The following is a 17,397-nucleotide window of genomic DNA, read 5'->3' as shown; positions in this document are numbered from 1 at the left end:
TGCGACAATGGCTATGAGGACTGTGTCAGTCCCCATGAGTCTGGAGACTGTGGTGAAAGTGTCTCCATATTCCTTGACTTTGCAAAAGATCAGGAGCTGTGCATTGCTAGATCCTGGTTCCAGTGCCTTGAGCCACATGGTACTCCAATACTGGTGGAGTGATGAAGAAGCTCAATCACATCTTCGTGGGCTGACACCGGAGGCTCCTACAGAACTGCAGGGTCTACAAAACTGCCCAGTTTGAGAATTCTAACCACATATTTGTTGTTGCTACTCTGAAGATCCAGCTTAGGTCCAATAGGCTACCACCTACTGGGAGAATGTGACTGGACTTGGTCAGACTCTAAGATCAGGCTGTTTCTAATGAGTTTGCATGCAGTCTGTGTGAGGAACTTGCAGACTTGGGTGCGACTGCTGATCTTAATGTGATGTGGGAGACCTTCTGTGACAAGACCCTGAAGGTTGCTGAGGGTTGTGTTGGTGTTGTCAGTGTCCCCAGAAGGAGGTGTTTCATCTCGCAGAGCACCCTGGATATTATCAAGAGGAGTTGGTGCACAGCTTGATGACAACTCTAGTCTGTACCAGGAATTGAGAAGGATGGCTGCGTGGGCAGATAAAGAGGCATTTGTTAGATGGTGTGTCACTTGCTCATAGATTCATCTATGGTCTAGTGACACACATCCTGCTTACAGAGGAATTAAAGCATTATGCAGATCCATATCTGTTCCCCTGAGACTCACAGTCAGGGCAGGTGGTGAAACGGGCCTTATGGAAGATGCTGAAATTGTGTCCTGCTGGGCTGGCTACTTTGAGCAGCTGTTCAAAGCTGATCCTCTGCCTAGGGTGTTGGACATTTCTGGGTCTATGGTTCTTGCTGTGAACCACCCAGTCTCATGGAGATTGTACAGATGGTGAGCCAGCTGAGGGTAGGGGAGAATGCAGGGATCTGTGGTATCCAGGGTGAACTTCTCCAGACTGGTGTTAAGGCTGTCCTCCTGGCATTTCAAGCAATGTTTGCTTACATTTGGAAGATGGGCATCATCCCAACCGACTTGAAAAATGAATTTGTCATCCTTTCTGGAAAGGGAAAAGGGTGATTGCCTGGATAGCGGAAATGACATAGGGATACCACTGCTCTCTGTGCTGGGTAAGTTCCTTGCTATGGTCATCCTTAGTAGGATCCGTGATCACTTACTCACCTACTAGCGACTGGAGCCATCTGGTTGTATGCCAAAGAAGTCTACCATCAACCGCATCCTGGCACTGAGGGTTCTCATTGAGCGCAAAAGTGAGTATCGAGTTTCTTTGCAATCTTTGTCGATTTTAGTAAAGTGTTCAGCTCATTTGATCAAGTTGCCCTGTGAGACATACTGAGGCCTTGCTGGATGTCATGGCTGGCCTGTACACTGATACGTGCGAGTGCTGTGCACTGTGGAGGCTTACCTTCTTGCTCCTACTCTGTTCAATGCTTGCATGGACAGGGTGTTGGGCAAGGTCATGTGGTCCAGCAGCTGTGGGGCTTCTGATGGTAAAAAAAAAAAAGATTCACTGATCTTGACTTTGCCAACAATGCTGTGATCTTTGTGGTGTCAATGGAGCCTCTGATCGGGGCTCTCGAGTGTTTGAGTGAAGAGTCAAAGTGTCTGGGCTTGCGAGTGTCCCGGATAAAAACCAAGATCCAGGTCTTTAATGACCTGATGGGCACAGCCATCAGCAGTGTGTCTGTCACTAAAGAGAGTGTTGACCTTATCAAGAGGTTTACTTATCTCGGCACCGACATTCATGTTTCTCGTGACTCTTCCTATAAAGTCAGCAGATGGATTGGGAGAGCATGGGGAGTCGTGAAACTGGAAAGGGATGTATCTGCATGTCATTAGAGCCCTGGTGCCTCCTGTTTTTCTGTGTGGTTGCGAGACATGGACACTATGCAGTGATCCAAGACAAAGAGTGGACTCCTTTGGTACGATGCCTCTTCAGAGAATCCTTGGTTACTGCTGGTTTGATTTTATGTTGAATGAGCAGCTGCTCATGGAGTTCCGAATGAGGCACATTACCTGCATTGTGAGGGAGTGTCAGTCACGGTACTGTGGCCATGTGGCTCGATTCCCCAAGGGTGATCCAGCTCGCAAGATCCTCATTGTTGATGACCCAAACAGCTGGACTAGGCCAAGGAAATGCCCATGTAACACCTGGCTGCAGCAGATAGATGGTTATTTACGGAGGGTGGGACTGAATTGCATGTCTGCCTGGGGGGTTACCAATGGGATCCCAAGCTGTTTCGTCTGGTGGGTGCGATAACACGTACCAGTGCATGCTCCCCAACATAACCCTGATGGAGCCTCAGACAGTGACACAAAAGGCAAATAAATTCTTGTAAAGTCACTTTTAGAATGAACTAAAACATTGCTCGATTTTGAGCGACAATGATGATAATATGAATTGGTCATCAGACATTGACACAGACAGTGAAACAGATGCATGATATAGTCTACGTAAAACCGAATTGCTGTGATATGCGTGGTGATTTTGGTTGCCTAAAAGGTTTGAGGTGGTGTAAGTGGCTGTGTGACAAAAAAGTAAAATGATTGCGATAAAGTGCAAGGACAAGTGCCCCTTTATGGGGCAAGATATTAGCCCCCTAAGCACTGTTCACAATGCAGCAACTGTCAATATTTGTGTCCAGGCAACTGTGGAAGTCACAAGCCTTGCCAAACGGTACGCTGCAATAACACAAGGGGCACATCAATTGGGTGTGTCAGACAATGGGTTTCTACCCTCACACGTGCAGGCAACAGAAAAAAAACACTAACAGAAATGTGTGCTATAAAACTCATTTCTACTGTTCCAGCTGCAGCATTGGACTTTGCATTGCTGACTGTCTCAAAAAATACTGTATTACACAAAGGATGTGTACTAAATCTGCATCAGAGCAGGAGTGGACACTAAATACAGCAGAAAAGATGACATTTTATGTTTCTGTTATACATAACATTTTTTTCTTGTTGATAAAAAAAATCAAAGCTCTTGGCTCAAATTTCCTGGGGTTAGCATAATATTAAGAAGGCAACTGCTAAACTTTTCTAGCCAACATGTAAAAACAAATATGACAACAGATTGAGTTGTTCAGTGCAGCCGAAAAAACGTGTGCAAATAACATATCCTCTATCCAGCTTCATCCAGTTTATGGCCAAGGGAAATAGCAGAGCCTATCTTAGTAGTACTGGAAGCAAGGCAGAGGCCAAACGTGGATGGAGGGTGTGTCCATCCCAGGGCCCACTTACCTGGCCCAATTTAAGACTGGCAGTAATCTTAAGTTGCAAGTCTTTTGGATGCCAACTAGACACAGCAAAATGTGTGGACTATGCACATCGTGACTGGTTGCTGGATATGATATGCCAAAAATAATGTGCTTTTAAATGGGGCTGAGTGAAGTTAAACACTAAATTAGTAAATATCCACAACTATACATGTTGTGCTTTGGATAGCATGAGCTGTATATACATAGTAATGCTGGTTGTATTTATCAAAAGACATACATACACAAATAAACATACAGTGTACCTAAAGTGAAAGTACTGAATAAGGAAAAACATATGCAGGCATTGTGCACATACCTAGACAAATACAACACTGTGTGTCAGCTGCTGGTTATGTGTGCCAGCAAGCTAAGGTCGTTTGTAAGAGAAGGCAGCAATTGTACAGTGCCCTCCATAATAATGTTTTGGACAAAGACACATTTATCTTTGATTTAACACTCTGCGCCACAGTTTAACATTACAAATCAAACAAGTCAGATGTGATTAAAATGCACATTGCAGACTTTCATTTAAGGATATTTGCATACATTTCACTCACCGCATATAGACATTTTTCTACATGGTCCCCATTGTAATGACAGAAATATTAAAGCAGTCATATTTACAGTAGTTCTTTGTTTCATACTCATTGCATAAGCAAGCTGGCACCCCGTCCAGAGATTGTTCCTGCCTCCCACAAGATATTTGCTGCATCATGAGTGATCCTAGATTAAATAATTTATTGCAGCAGTACTGTCTCTTTCAAACATACTAACCTCCAATTCCTGTCCTTCGTTTTGTTTCTCCAAGTAACCAATCGCCACACAAGCTCTGTAATAAATGTCAAGCCATCTGTAAGCTTAGAATGCCGATTTTTCAAAACATTTAAGGAACATTGAAATATCTTCATAGTACATGTTTAATTATTCCATCCATCTATCCATACAGGATAGGAACAATTCCTGAACGGGGCACCAGCTCATTGCTACAGCTGCGCCACTGTGCCCCCATGTTGAATATATGCTTTAATTCCTATCATGAAAATGATATCAAGTACCTGTATAGATCTCAGTTTGTAAATTGTTCAGAGCCGTAATATCATGAATGTAATGTATTCTGTGTCCTATAGGCGTAAGAGAAAGCCCGTTTAAAAAGAACATAGAGATTCACACACAGAGTACATAGAAGAACACATAGAATACAAAGCATTTAAACATGCTACTTTAGTTACAATGGGATTTGAGAAACTAGTAAATTAAACTTTAAGATGAAGTTTATAATGTTCTACTTTAATGACAACATAAGCTACATGATTAAAGTTGAAATTTCTACCTTTTTTTCACAATGTGTCAGTTTTTTTTTTCTCTGTACCCTAATACGCTTCCATATGACACTCATACAGTGGGCCACGACTCACCTTTTCACAGCGACTTTGATATCTGACCACTTCTTATTTATTTTGAGTACTGTGCAACTTTCTGAACTTGAACTTTCTGGTTTTTCTGCCACTCTAATGTCACTCGATCAATTTCCTTTTGTTGTTTATACCACTGTTTAAACCAACAAATAGTACGTTTTTCCTTGCCTCCACTTGGTATTTGCTGAAATTCTTTTTTCCTCATGCTTTTGCCATTGTCTTGTTACAGAACACTGAACTTAATGGGCTATTTATATTGATTTGTATATTCAAAGAGGCATAATTCTAGGAGGAGTTGGGTGGAGCAGCAGGTACGTTTATGTGCATTACATTTCTCGCTGACTTGGATTAATGTAGCAGAACAACATGGAAGTTGGTATACAGATTTGTGCATCTGGATTTTTTTGTGCGTACACACATTTCTGTTTTTGTCTGTACGCCATTTTTTAGTGTGAATTCTATGCATGGCGTTATCCATGAGGCCCCAGGTGCGGAGTATCTTCTCTGGTTATGCTTTGCCAAACCTCTAACGTAGCCATCTTCAGCTCCTGCTTGTTTCGCGGGCTAGTCCCCTTACATTTTATCTTCAGCTTATGGACCGCATGTTCCAATTGGATTTAGGTGACTGGCTTGGCCATTAAATACTTTTCCATTTTTGAGCTTTGAAATAATCCTATGTTGCCTTTAGCTGTATGTTTGGGATCATTATCTTGTTGTAGGATGAAGCAGCATCCATTGAGTTTGGAGGCCTTTACTGGAATTTGAACATAAGAGGTTTCTATACACCTTCATGAATTCATTGTGTGACTGCTTTCAAACAGGTTACATCATCAATGAAGTGTGCCTGTGGCAGCCATACATGCCCAAGCCATATCACTCCCAGCACCATGTTTAACAGAGGAGGTGGTTTGCTTTGGATCTTGGGCAGTTCCTTTTCATCTCCACACATTGCTCTTGGCAGCACTCATACAAGTTCATCTTTATCTCGTCTGTCCACAAGACCTTTTTCCAGAATTCTGCAGGCTCTTTAAAGTTTTTTTTTTGCAAACTGTAATCTGACAATCCTGTTTTTGTGGCTAACTAGTGGTTTGTGGCCTCTGTATTTCTGTTCGTGAAGCCTTCAGCAGATAGTAGTCTCTGACACACACACACACACACACACACACACATCTGCCTCCTGAAGACTGTTTGTGATTTGTCAGACAGGTATTTGGGGCTTCTTCTTACCACAGGGAGGATTCCTCTTGTCTTCAGCAGTGGAGATCTACCTTGGCCTATCATTCCTTTTGTGATCATTGTGCCCACCAGTGCGTTCTTTCTTCTTAATGATATTTCAGACAGTTAAAATAGGTAATCCTAAGGTTTTAGCGATGTTTCTGGTGGTTTTATTCTAGTTTTCAGACTCATAATGGCTTCTTTGACTTTCATTGACACAGCTCTTATCCTCATGATGAACAATGGCAACTACAGACTCCAAAGGGTAGAAGCAAGCCTTGACATTTTATGCCTGGATTAATGAAATAATGAAACACACCTGAGTTTTCACAAACACCCGTGACGCCAGTTGTCCATAACATTACAGTGCCCTGAAATGGTGCGACCATGTATAAAAAGTGTTGTCGTTTCTACATGTTGTGTCTGAAATATATGCAGATACTCTTAATTAAAAGTCTACAATGTTCACTTTAATCATGTCTGAATTGTTTGATTTGTAATTTTTATATAGTCATAGACTCACAATGATTCTGTAATAAAGCAATGGATTTTTAAAAAATATGAAATATAATAATTCTTTAATAATATACATACTTGTATTTAGCACCCTTTTTCTCTAAAACTTCAGATCCACCGCTTTTGTATTTTTCAGTATAATATGAAAAAAACTCTTTTTTTGAAAAATGATGTGTTCTGTTGTCTTCTCCTTTCAGACCACTAGGCACTAATTTGATGGCAACAATACTTGGCTACAGTAGTGGGTTTACAGGTCATGGGGGACAATGTGCAGATCTTGTTATTGCCTCTATTCATTATCAAAAAAACAGATTTTAACAGACTTGATTAGGGCACTGTAACCTAACAATGTAATAGTTTAAAAAAAAAACCAACAAAGACACACACACACACACACACAATTCCCATAATTGAACAGTTAATTTACTGGCATTCAGCCTTAAAAAAAAAAAGAAAAAGTTAGAAGCCTAGACACCTATATGTTTTATATCTGTAAAATAGATAAAACTACTTCAAATGGAGACTAGTATATTGGCTTAATCCCATTATTTTAAATATAAAACACTAATATACATTTTATTCCATTTTTGCTTTATTTATACACTCATTTGTTAAAATAAGAGGTTTTTTTTTCATATTATACTGAAAAATACAAAAGTGGTGGATCTGAATTTTTAGAGAAAAGGGTGCTAAATACAAGTATGTATATTATTAAAGAATTATTATATTTAATATTTTTTAAAAATCCATTACTTTAGTACATAATCATTGTGAGCCTATGACTATATAAAAATTGTCCATAACATGTATTTTTGCACTTTGAAACAAATGATACTGGCAGCTAAAACATTGGTTAAAATTTATACACACACACACATACAGGGTGACATAGAAAAACGGGAACTTTTGAAAAACCCAATACAAATAGAAGAAATCCAACAAAAAAAAATTATTGACAGCAATTGAACCACTACAACTTGCCTTTTAAGAGACAGTAATCCAAATGATCGATGTCTGAAAATTACGTCCTGTAGATGTCGTCCTCCTGTACATATGCATTCTTCCAATCTGCTGTTGAGGTTCCCCATTGATCGCTGCAACATCTCAGCTGGGATACCACGAATTTCGTCTTGAATTCTTTGTTTCAATTCATTCAGTGTCCTTGGCCTAGTCGTGTAAACCCGACTCATAATGTAGCCCCACAAGAAAAAAAATCCCAAACGGACAAATCCGGTGATCTTGAGGGCCAGGGAATGTCACCGAATCTTGAGATGACACGGTTACCGAACAATTCTCGCACAGCTGCTAAATGGCGAGATTGTTCACAGCTCAAGGTCCCTGTTCTGCGGTGCTGCCAACTGTACATGGCTGCCACTACGCATTTCAAAACTCGTTTTTCTGTGTCACCCTGTATATATATTATAGATCTACATACACCCACACACACACATACATCCTAAAAAAATATATATATTTTTAATTGTGCAGCAGTTTTTGGTGTTAAATTAATTGTATTTATTTTTATGAGATTTTTTTACAGTGTACTTAATTAGTCCTTTCCAGCACATGAGATGTATTCTATAAATTATTTCAACATACCAGTATGGGGTGTTTGTTTCTTATGTATCTTAAACTCTGTCACACGCACACACGGTGCAAACCGCTTGTGGTGACTACTTTGTCAGAAGGTCTGTTTTGCAGTGCAGAACACTGGACAGCTAGCATCGCTGGACTTCATAAATACTGGTGAGCTACAGAGGAATGGAAGTAGCACTGAACGATCTTATTTTAATAACGATAATGGGCGGTCTCGACATTTTCTGTCGCCAGTACGACTAACAAATACCTTTTGTTTCTATACGTATTAATTTCTCTGTCTGATTACCAGAATTTTATTACAGAATCTTTGAAACAAAATTTATCATTATTATGCTATTCTGTTATAATCATTTCACTGATTTAAAAAAACAACTTATCTCCACCTGTTTTCATAACTTTCAGGAGTCCCTGTAGACATACGTATAACTGTACAGTTTTTGAGAAGTAGAGTTTACACGGAATAATGAAGCTGGGATGTTTTCTGTCTTTGAGACTGACCGACTGTTTTAACAGAGCTGGATAGTCTGGACTTTATAACGAGCGCTGCCGCCTAGCCTTTAATCGCACGGGTGAGCTCCATGTGCAGAAAACATAAAATCGCGGCACCTGAGATTTAAGGCGGGGTCCTTAGTGGCTGTCGGTCAACTCTCGATATTCTTAGATGCACAGAACGGCCCGATACGCCCAGCCATCAAGTCTTACTGAAACGCTTCGCACTCAAATATCATGATGACCTGCGACCCCAAAAATATTTATAGTTTTAATTGTGTATTGTTAACTTGGCAATTTTGAATCTATGCAAACAAATTCTTACTAAAATATTACACTCGGTAAAGAGTAAAAGTATTTGCTTTTCGATATACTTTAGAAAGTCAAATTCCCTGTAAAATTCTACTGAGGTACAGTAACAAAAGTAAATGTTACTCGTTTCTTTCCACCTCTCTGCCTGTATTCACAAAATCACAGAGCTGCATTCTTGCCAATAGCTGACCAGCAGATGGCAGCAGAGACTGGCACTGATGACAATGAAGGCCTTCAGTGACAGTCTATCTCAGCATCTGGTTTGTGAGCCTACTCTTTTATTGCCAGGAGTTTGAATATATCCCACCAGCATAATGCAACTGTTAATGGAATGCCATTCCATTCCATAAGAAATTAACTTGTTATGTTAATGATAACAAGTTCAAGTAACTCATTTTGTTTTAAATTAAGATGAGCATTAGGGAAATTATTGTGATTGATACTTATTTGGCTGATGTATCTCAAATGTAATTTAAATGGGTTAAAAACAATTGTTTTTTGTTTTTCCAGTTAGAGTGCAGGCTGGTGAAGTGACTTGATAACAGTCACAAAGAGAGTGCATTTGTATGGGTAAGGTGAGTTAGTTGGGTTAAGATAGAAACCTGGTTTCTTAAAAATGTGTATTTATATGCAGAAGTAATCTCTGGGGTCTTCACTGGGAGTTAGTGGGTTTGAAAAAGGATGGATGGATAAATCTGTGAGTGTCAAGGCCAAGAGATATGTCACAATCACTAGTCTGATTTAACTAAACTCTCTCAATCTTAACAGCTGGAACAAAAACATAAATAAAATTGGTACAAGCTAAGAACTCTGAAAAGTAAAAAAAAAAAAACTGCAAACTATTGGGAATTTATAAATATATACATACACTGTATTTAAGAATATTAAACTTTTTCGGGGGCTGCACGGTGGCACAGTGGTAGCGCTGCTGAATCGCAGTAAGGAGACCTGGGTTCGCTTCCAGGGTCCTCCCTGTGTGGAGTTTGCATGTTCTCCCTGTGTCTGTGTGGGTTTCATCCTACAGTCCAAAGACATGCCGGTTAGGTGCATTGGTTATCCTAAAGTGTCCCTAGTGTGTGCTTGGTGTGTGGGTGTGTGTTTGTGTGTGCCCTGCGGTGGGCTGGCACCCTGCCTGGGGTATGTTTCCTGCCTTGCACCCTGTGTTGGCTGGGATTGGCTCCAGCAGACCTCCGTGACAGTTAGTGTAGTTAGGATATAGTGGGTTGGATAATGGATGGATGGATAACTTTTTCAGGTACTAGCCATGTAAGCTAAAATGAATAATATTATTGTTAAAATAATTTGTGTATCGATTGCATACAGTAAATCAGGTGAAGTATTGAAATGCTGCTGCGAGACGTGGCCTACAGCATTCACGGCATTTTCAGCTGCTGACAAAAATAATATCAAAAAACCCCCCCAATGATGTTTTGAGTAGTGCTCTCATTATTAGTTGCATGGCAGCTGACATAAACGTCATTATTACGTTTCTAGTACAGAAAGTGATCTATATACATTGCCGCAACCAGCTAGGGGCCAGACCCAGCCGGGACGCCTTGAAGGACCGAAAGGTGGCATGTATGTCCTCCGGGCCACGAGGGGGCAACCGCCCTGGATCGGAGGAGGACCACAGGAGAAGAGCAAGGAGGCTCAAACCCATTGGGGGTCCGGAGTCTCAGAGGGCCCGGGAATTATCTACTTCCGCCACACCCAGAAAGATGGGGAATGATCCCTCCAGGGATGCCTGGAGTATTTTCAAGTGCTCTCCTGACACTTCTGCCACACCAGGAAGTGTCGTCAGACGGAGCACCTGGAGCACATCTGGGTGAGAATAAAAGGGCCCGCCTTCCTACAGTCTGGGAGCTAGAGTTGGGAGCAGGAGTGGGACGAAGCTCCCGTGGAAAGAGGAAAGACGGCCCACGGACATTTGAAGAGAGGCCCGAATTAAAGGTGGTTGGTACTGGGAAGCATTGTGTACTGTGTTGTTTAGGTGAAAATAAATGTGTGGTTTGGATTAAGATGTGGTCTCAGTCTGGTAGTGTCCAGGCATGTCTTACAACATATACTTTTTTTTTTTTTTTTTGAAACTTTACCAGTGATTGTCACTATTTCAGTAGTAGGGAATCCATTCCCGGGCTCCCCGGACATTTTTCATTCCTGCATTACCGGGAATGAAACTGCAGTAATTACTGGGAAAACGGAAACGGCCAAGCTTGCATATACAGAACAACGTGTACAAATGTAAAAATTGATAAAAAATAACAGAGTTATAGTTAAAAATAATTAAGGTGGAGCCATTGCTGCGGTTTGCACTTCAATAGACAACAGCTTTGAACAGCAATTGGAAATTGCAATGCGTCAGTCTGTTGCATCCTCATTATCTGTGCCAAGAAGCTTGCCATCACAGAATGATGACAAGAAACTGGAAGCAACAGTAAAAGCTGAAATGGCGGTGTTTCAGAGCAACGGCAAGCACGGGCGTTGTTTAGAACAAGTGTATCAGTATCTGATTATTGTGCCGCCTACTTCAGTGGAGGCAGAGCGTGCTTTCTCAGCGGCAAGCGTACTTCTGCATGAAGGTGCACTCTTGCCTGAATGACCGCACGCTGGACACGTTAATAATAATAATAAATTACATTTATATATCGTAGTGGTTCTCAACCTGTGGGGCGGACCCCCCTAGGGGGGCGCAAAGTAACTAAAAGGGGGGCGCGAAGATGTGAAAAAAAGAAAACAAGAATCAAAAATATGAAAAATACATCTATTGAAACCAAAACAAATTAACTTAAACTACATTCTGATACTAGAACAATAAATATAGAGTTAGATAAATGTCGATAAAAGTTAAGTAGGTATAATAAAATATGCATCTATGATATTAATTAATTAAAAAAGAACAAATTGGTATTAGTGGGCTCCTTTCAAAAAAAACGTTTAGGGGGCGCCATTAGAAATGTTATGAAAACTTGGGTCGCAAATACTTAAAAGGTTGAGAAATGCTAATATTGCGGTTTTCTCAGTACTCAAAGCGCTATCCACACTGGGAGGAATCGGGAAGCAAACCCACAGTCTTCCACAGTCTCCTTACTGCAAGGAAGCAGCACTACCAGTGCGCCACCTGTGAGGACGTTGTTCTTTCTACGCTCTTATTACCACAACTAAAGACACATGTACTTATATGACAGCATGAACTGCTTGTAGATAAGGTTAGTCTTTTATTTGTGTCAACATATTGCAGTAGTTTTATTTAAAAAAGTGTCGGCCGTTCTAAAACCGTTCACATGTGAGATGCCCGTGCACTGTGTCATCCCTGGGAGCCCGGGATTCCTGGGAATGAAATGCGGGATTCCCGAATTCCCGGGAATGGATAAACCTGTCTAGGAATGGATTCCCTATTCAGTAGTATGCATAGTGTCTTTTCTGTTCTTAATTGCTTATCCAGCAAAGCTATATAGACTTCATTCATTTTAATCTAAAATGTTTCTCTTTCAATTTCAGGAGGCTTCATCAGCTTTAATGGCTCCTGGCGGGTTCAAGGCATTTTGGCCATGTCCCGCTCTCTGGGTGATTATCCACTGAAGAACCTGAATGTCATAATCCCCGATCCCGATATTTTGGCCTTTGACCTGGACAAATTGCAGCCAGAATTCATGATCCTGGCATCTGATGGACTCTGGGATGCTTTCAGCAATGAAGAGGCAGTGCGTTTTATCAAGGAGCGATTAGATGAGCCTCATTTTGGGGCTAAAAGTATCGTATTGCAGTCCTTTTATAGGGGCTGCCCTGACAATATCACTGTTATGGTTGTTAAGTTCAGGAACAGCACCAAAACAGGGGAGCAATAAGCGTAACCCTTCTTATTCCACTATAATGCAAGAATTCTGATCATTTGCCAACACTTTAACAGACAGAACAAACTATTATCAAACCGAGAAAGTAATCTTCATTGACCCATTATGTTCTTAATTTTTTTTTAATACATGCAGTGCAAAAACATTTACTTCATTGCATAAGGTGTGGAAGATTTTTAATTTTTTTAAACCGCCTTTTAAACAAAATCAGTTGCAAAGAAAACAGTGGGTATTTTTGTAAGTTGAACCATTTTCCATTTCCTTAGTCTGCCAGCTAAGTGAAATTGTAGTTCTGTATGCAATGTATGTGTGTGTCTCAGCCACATATGTATGTATGGTCTGTGTGTGTGTGCTTACTACTTGTTCTCTCATTTTTAATGCCACTTGTTTTGCTGATGATGTATGTACATATATACTGTACATACGCGCACTATATACAGTATGTACACCATACATATATATACGGTACATGTCAATGCAGTTTGTTATTAATTAAAGTTCAGTTTCACTAAAATATTCTCTGAGGCACTCTTATCTTAGCTCAATAATAGCAGTGTTTTTTTGAGAAACCAAATGACTGTGAACTAAAGGTGCTGAAACAAGCAGCGTACTATATAGTTTTCTGTGCTGATGCTCACTTTTTCAGCATTTTATTTTTAGTTAAGTAATTTTCTTGCAATTTTGTCTAGTATCATGGACTTTTTTTAATTGTTAATAAAAAAAACGTTTCATCTAAAATGTTCATACTATAAGAACGCTCTGGGTATAAGGCCACTTCTGTATTGGTTTTCTACCCAGATATAAAACTCCATACAAGGTAAGAGTGAAATTCTGGTTGTCTCTGAAAAGTATTTCTGTGAAATTGACTCCATTCATTTTTAAAACACTTCTTAAGGAGCTATAATTTATTACAAATAAAGAGTAATAATTGCAAAGTCAATAGGACGAGTAAGGTACGTAGAATCATTTCAGTATTAGCCTATAGGTACCGCTTTAAGCCAAGGAAACATCTTGCTTACATAGCTGCTGTATAATTGATCAGGAACTAGCTGGTTATTTTTCTAGAATATGTTTTAACTTGTAATCATAACAAAGTTTATCTGGTCTTGAACATAAGTTCATGTTTACCATTTTCCAAAATTTGTCACTCTTTAAATGAGACCAGACCAGAGTCTATCTATTAAAACAGCAAAGAAAATTTGCCTGCGTGATTTCCTCACTTACTATAATCTGTAGCCCTGGATTTAGTAATATCAGTTGTTTTAGTACTTAAAAAAGGAGATTGCAACATGGTGCCTAACCTGGGTGCACTTCATGTAATGTTTTGCTGCTTGGTCTAAAATAAGCTTTTGGCTCGTAATAAACATACACAACGCAGTGCAATTGCTTTACTGTTTACTTGCTTGCATTTTGAGGATGTGATTTTTTTCCAAGGTATAATTTTTTTCTTGACAGTTTTGCCTTTTTTTAAAATAAAATTTTAGATAAGGTTCTGACCATCTGTATGATTTGTTTTAGCCATTAACATAATTACACTGCTAGTGTGTCTTTCGGCAGATACATTTTGGAAGTTTGACAACTTTGAGGTTGGCTTCATCTGGAAGCAGAGTGCCATTTCATCTTGTTTTGTCTTCTACAATTTTTATTTGCACACCGTTTTATAAATTAATAAGAACATGATATCAGTTTTGACAAGAACACACCATTTGGCATACCTCGGCATTTCAGTTTGTCAAACGTTTGTAATATTTCTTCAAGTAGAAATATAGAGGTCCCCAATGCTACCACAGTACTACAGATTAATGTTAATTCAGATACATCTCTCTTGTAGCAAGCAAATTCTGAAGTGCATTTTCACATCAGTTGACTATTAAGAGGTAAACAAAAAGTAGTAGGTGCCTTCATGGGGTAAACCAATAAAGAAAATCAATGAATATTTGTTTTATATACTGTAGTGCCTTTTATCATAACATCGAAATGCTCCTGGAGCCAGAGAGCTGACACATGTTGCATGTTCATTTGTACATGTGAGTAAGGATTTCACTGTACTCGGTACACATGATAATAATGACCCTATAAACCTCTAATAATTCTATAAGCAAGTTAAAAGTAATTAAAATAAAAGACAGAGAAAATTTTAAGTAGCTACTAGGCCTAAACTCATTTAAAGCTATTCATCCCACGCCATGTGGCCAGACACACATGTTAATGAGTGTGATTAGAATACTTGGAGGGTTTGGAGTGTTGTGGGATGGTGTCCCACACATGGCCAAAAGGGGTTGCACGCTCCACCGGCTTGCTCAGAAGATACTCACCCCAGACCAGCTTGCCCCAAAAACTACCTGCAGGCTTCAGCATAGCTAGGCCCAAAGTGGGGAAAACTTGCTTAATAGTTCAAAATATAAAGAAATGTCCCAGAACATATCAAAAAGCCTCACAAGAGAGATTGCCATGAACTTGCACGAAAGGACAAATAAATGATCTTTATAAGTAAAGGATTTATTTGAATAAATTGAAGAAAATACTCAAAAGAGCAAAAATATGCAAAAAAAAAGTTGCCTAAAAGGTAATCCAACAACAATCAAGTCCCAATATACATTTCTAAAGTGAAATACTCAAACAGAAGCAAGAAGTCAGAAAAAAACAGAAAAATCTATAGAAAACAGCAATATGTACAAGTATAAGTTCAGTGATCTCTGAGTCCTGTCTGCTCTCACCTTAAATAGCCAGAGACAGGGCTCAGAAATGGTGATGTAAGGGTGGCCCTGCCTCCTGGGGCTCCAGCCACAAAATACAAGTAATGGAGGCACATTTAAAAGGGGCAGTGAATAATTATAAGCAAAACAGAAAATAAATAAAAATGTGTAAAATAATTAAAAATGACAAAAATAACAAATATTCTGCGTTAATCAGTTTTACACAGTTGTGTACTGCAAGCTGAACTGAGATTCGTAGAATTGCTGCCCGTAATAAAGTCCATGCTGTTTTCAAAAACATTCATTACAATTGTGACTATACTTGTGGGACACGATTCAGCCTCTGATTTTCGTTTACTTACACCTGAAAGGAAGGAGAGATATATATTTTGTATATATTTATTTACTGCATGTACTAAAGTAGGAAGTGACCTGAAAGACGGATTTTACTTTTTATTTTAATCAGTCAAGAATAATTAGGCAATTCTGTGTGAGTGTGTGTTCCCTTTTATGCACTGGTGTCCCATCCAGGGTTGTTTCTTGCTTTGAGCCCACTGCCATCAGTACAGGCTATACCACCTGATCCATCAGGATTAAGCTGGTTTAGAAGTGTGGTGTGGGGGTCATGGTATTTTACGAGTAATTTGTTTTCTTGCCTAGAACTTCATTCTAAGTGTTGAGGGCTCTTTCCATTTTCACTTAAGCTTTATCACACATTTGAGAGTCCATCTTTGTAGCTTTTGCTGTACTAGCAGCAAAACGTTACCTGCTTTCTTTTTCTTTCTTATAAATGTAGTAAACTGCACCACAGCTACTATCCACAGACACAAAGGAATATCTGCTTTGATCACATCCAGAAGTGATCACCAAAACGGGCACTTTTCAGCTGTACACTCACTTGCATTTCAGCTGGACACAATTTTAAACATCTTCTGTAAATATCTAATTGTAAACTCTATGTCTGTTTGTTTGTTCGCCAAGCAAACAAAAAACGCTGAAAGGTATTCACAAAATACTGCATGTGCAATGCCACTTAACTCATAATGACAATATAGCTTATATGGCCCATTGGGGAGAGGGGTTATAATCAGTGGGGTGGGGGTAACCTAAAAACTAGCAACATTGTGGGGACTACAATTCCCATCATTAAGAAGGCTGATGGGATGACATTATCATTAGTGTATACAAATTTTTGTGCCAGCCAAAGGAGAATCTCGTCTAAGAACACAGGTACAGCGTTTTCTCCTCAACTAATCTAGATGAGAGTTTCATTGCATCGGCGAATTAAATCTTTTGTCAAAGCTACAACTTTATGTCTCATGATGGGTTGTTTCTAGCCATGTTAAATTTCATAAAGACAGTTTTTCCAAATTTTTTTATCCACATGCAACAGCAGCTACTTCAGCAAGTACTTAATAATTTAAGTCACAGGTAACTGAATACCAAAAAACACTATAAAACTTTTAGAATTACCAAATGCAAGAATACCCATAGCCAAAGTGCAGATATTTTACTTGACCTTAGTAGAGAGTAGCACCACCAGAGACTAGAGGCGTGTTGGTCAAGCAAGCTAATAAGATCTGTACTTAACTCTGTACGTGATGATAAATCTGACCAACCCTGAATACACACTGTATGACGTTCAAAAAGTTTCTGCAGTTTCGTATTTTCATTGGAAACAGTGAAGGCGGGAGGAGTTGTAATTGGGCATGAAAAAGTTGGTACAACGCTGTGAAAATTGCATCGCAAAGGAAGGTGACTATGTAGAAAAGTGATGTAATTTGTTTTTGAAATTCTTAATAAATAAGAATTAAAAAAAAAGTGCGGAAACTTTTTGAACGTCCCTCGTATTTAATTTTTTAAAGCACCAACAAAACTGACCACCTGCATTACGTAGTGCACAATATCAAACACACGATTTATCTAGGGTGGGATATGCGGGCACTACTAGTAAAATTCAGAGGAAGTGCAACAAAAAAAGTGGTTCCTTGCTGGACCCTTCTCAA

General features: G+C 39.5%; 1 protein-coding gene across 1 annotated transcript in view; it reads left to right on the top strand.

Annotated features, from left to right (window-relative positions):
- Positions 1–17,105, top strand: part of ppm1lb (protein phosphatase, Mg2+/Mn2+ dependent, 1Lb) — a 230,829-nt gene extending 213,724 nt beyond the window's left edge. Inside the window, exon 4 of the mRNA XM_039756664.1 lies at positions 12,343–17,105. Coding sequence (XP_039612598.1) covers positions 12,343–12,689 — 347 coding nt within the window. The 3' untranslated portion in view covers positions 12,690–17,105. The remainder of the gene's footprint in view (positions 1–12,342) is intronic.
- Positions 17,106–17,397: the final 292 nt, after the last annotated feature.

Source organism: Polypterus senegalus, chromosome 1 (genome assembly GCF_016835505.1).
Source record: "Polypterus senegalus isolate Bchr_013 chromosome 1, ASM1683550v1, whole genome shotgun sequence".
NCBI classification, from domain to species: domain Eukaryota; kingdom Metazoa; phylum Chordata; class Cladistia; order Polypteriformes; family Polypteridae; genus Polypterus; species Polypterus senegalus.
The sequence above is the reverse complement of the archived record's forward strand: the minus strand, read 5'-3'. Positions and strand labels throughout refer to the sequence as shown.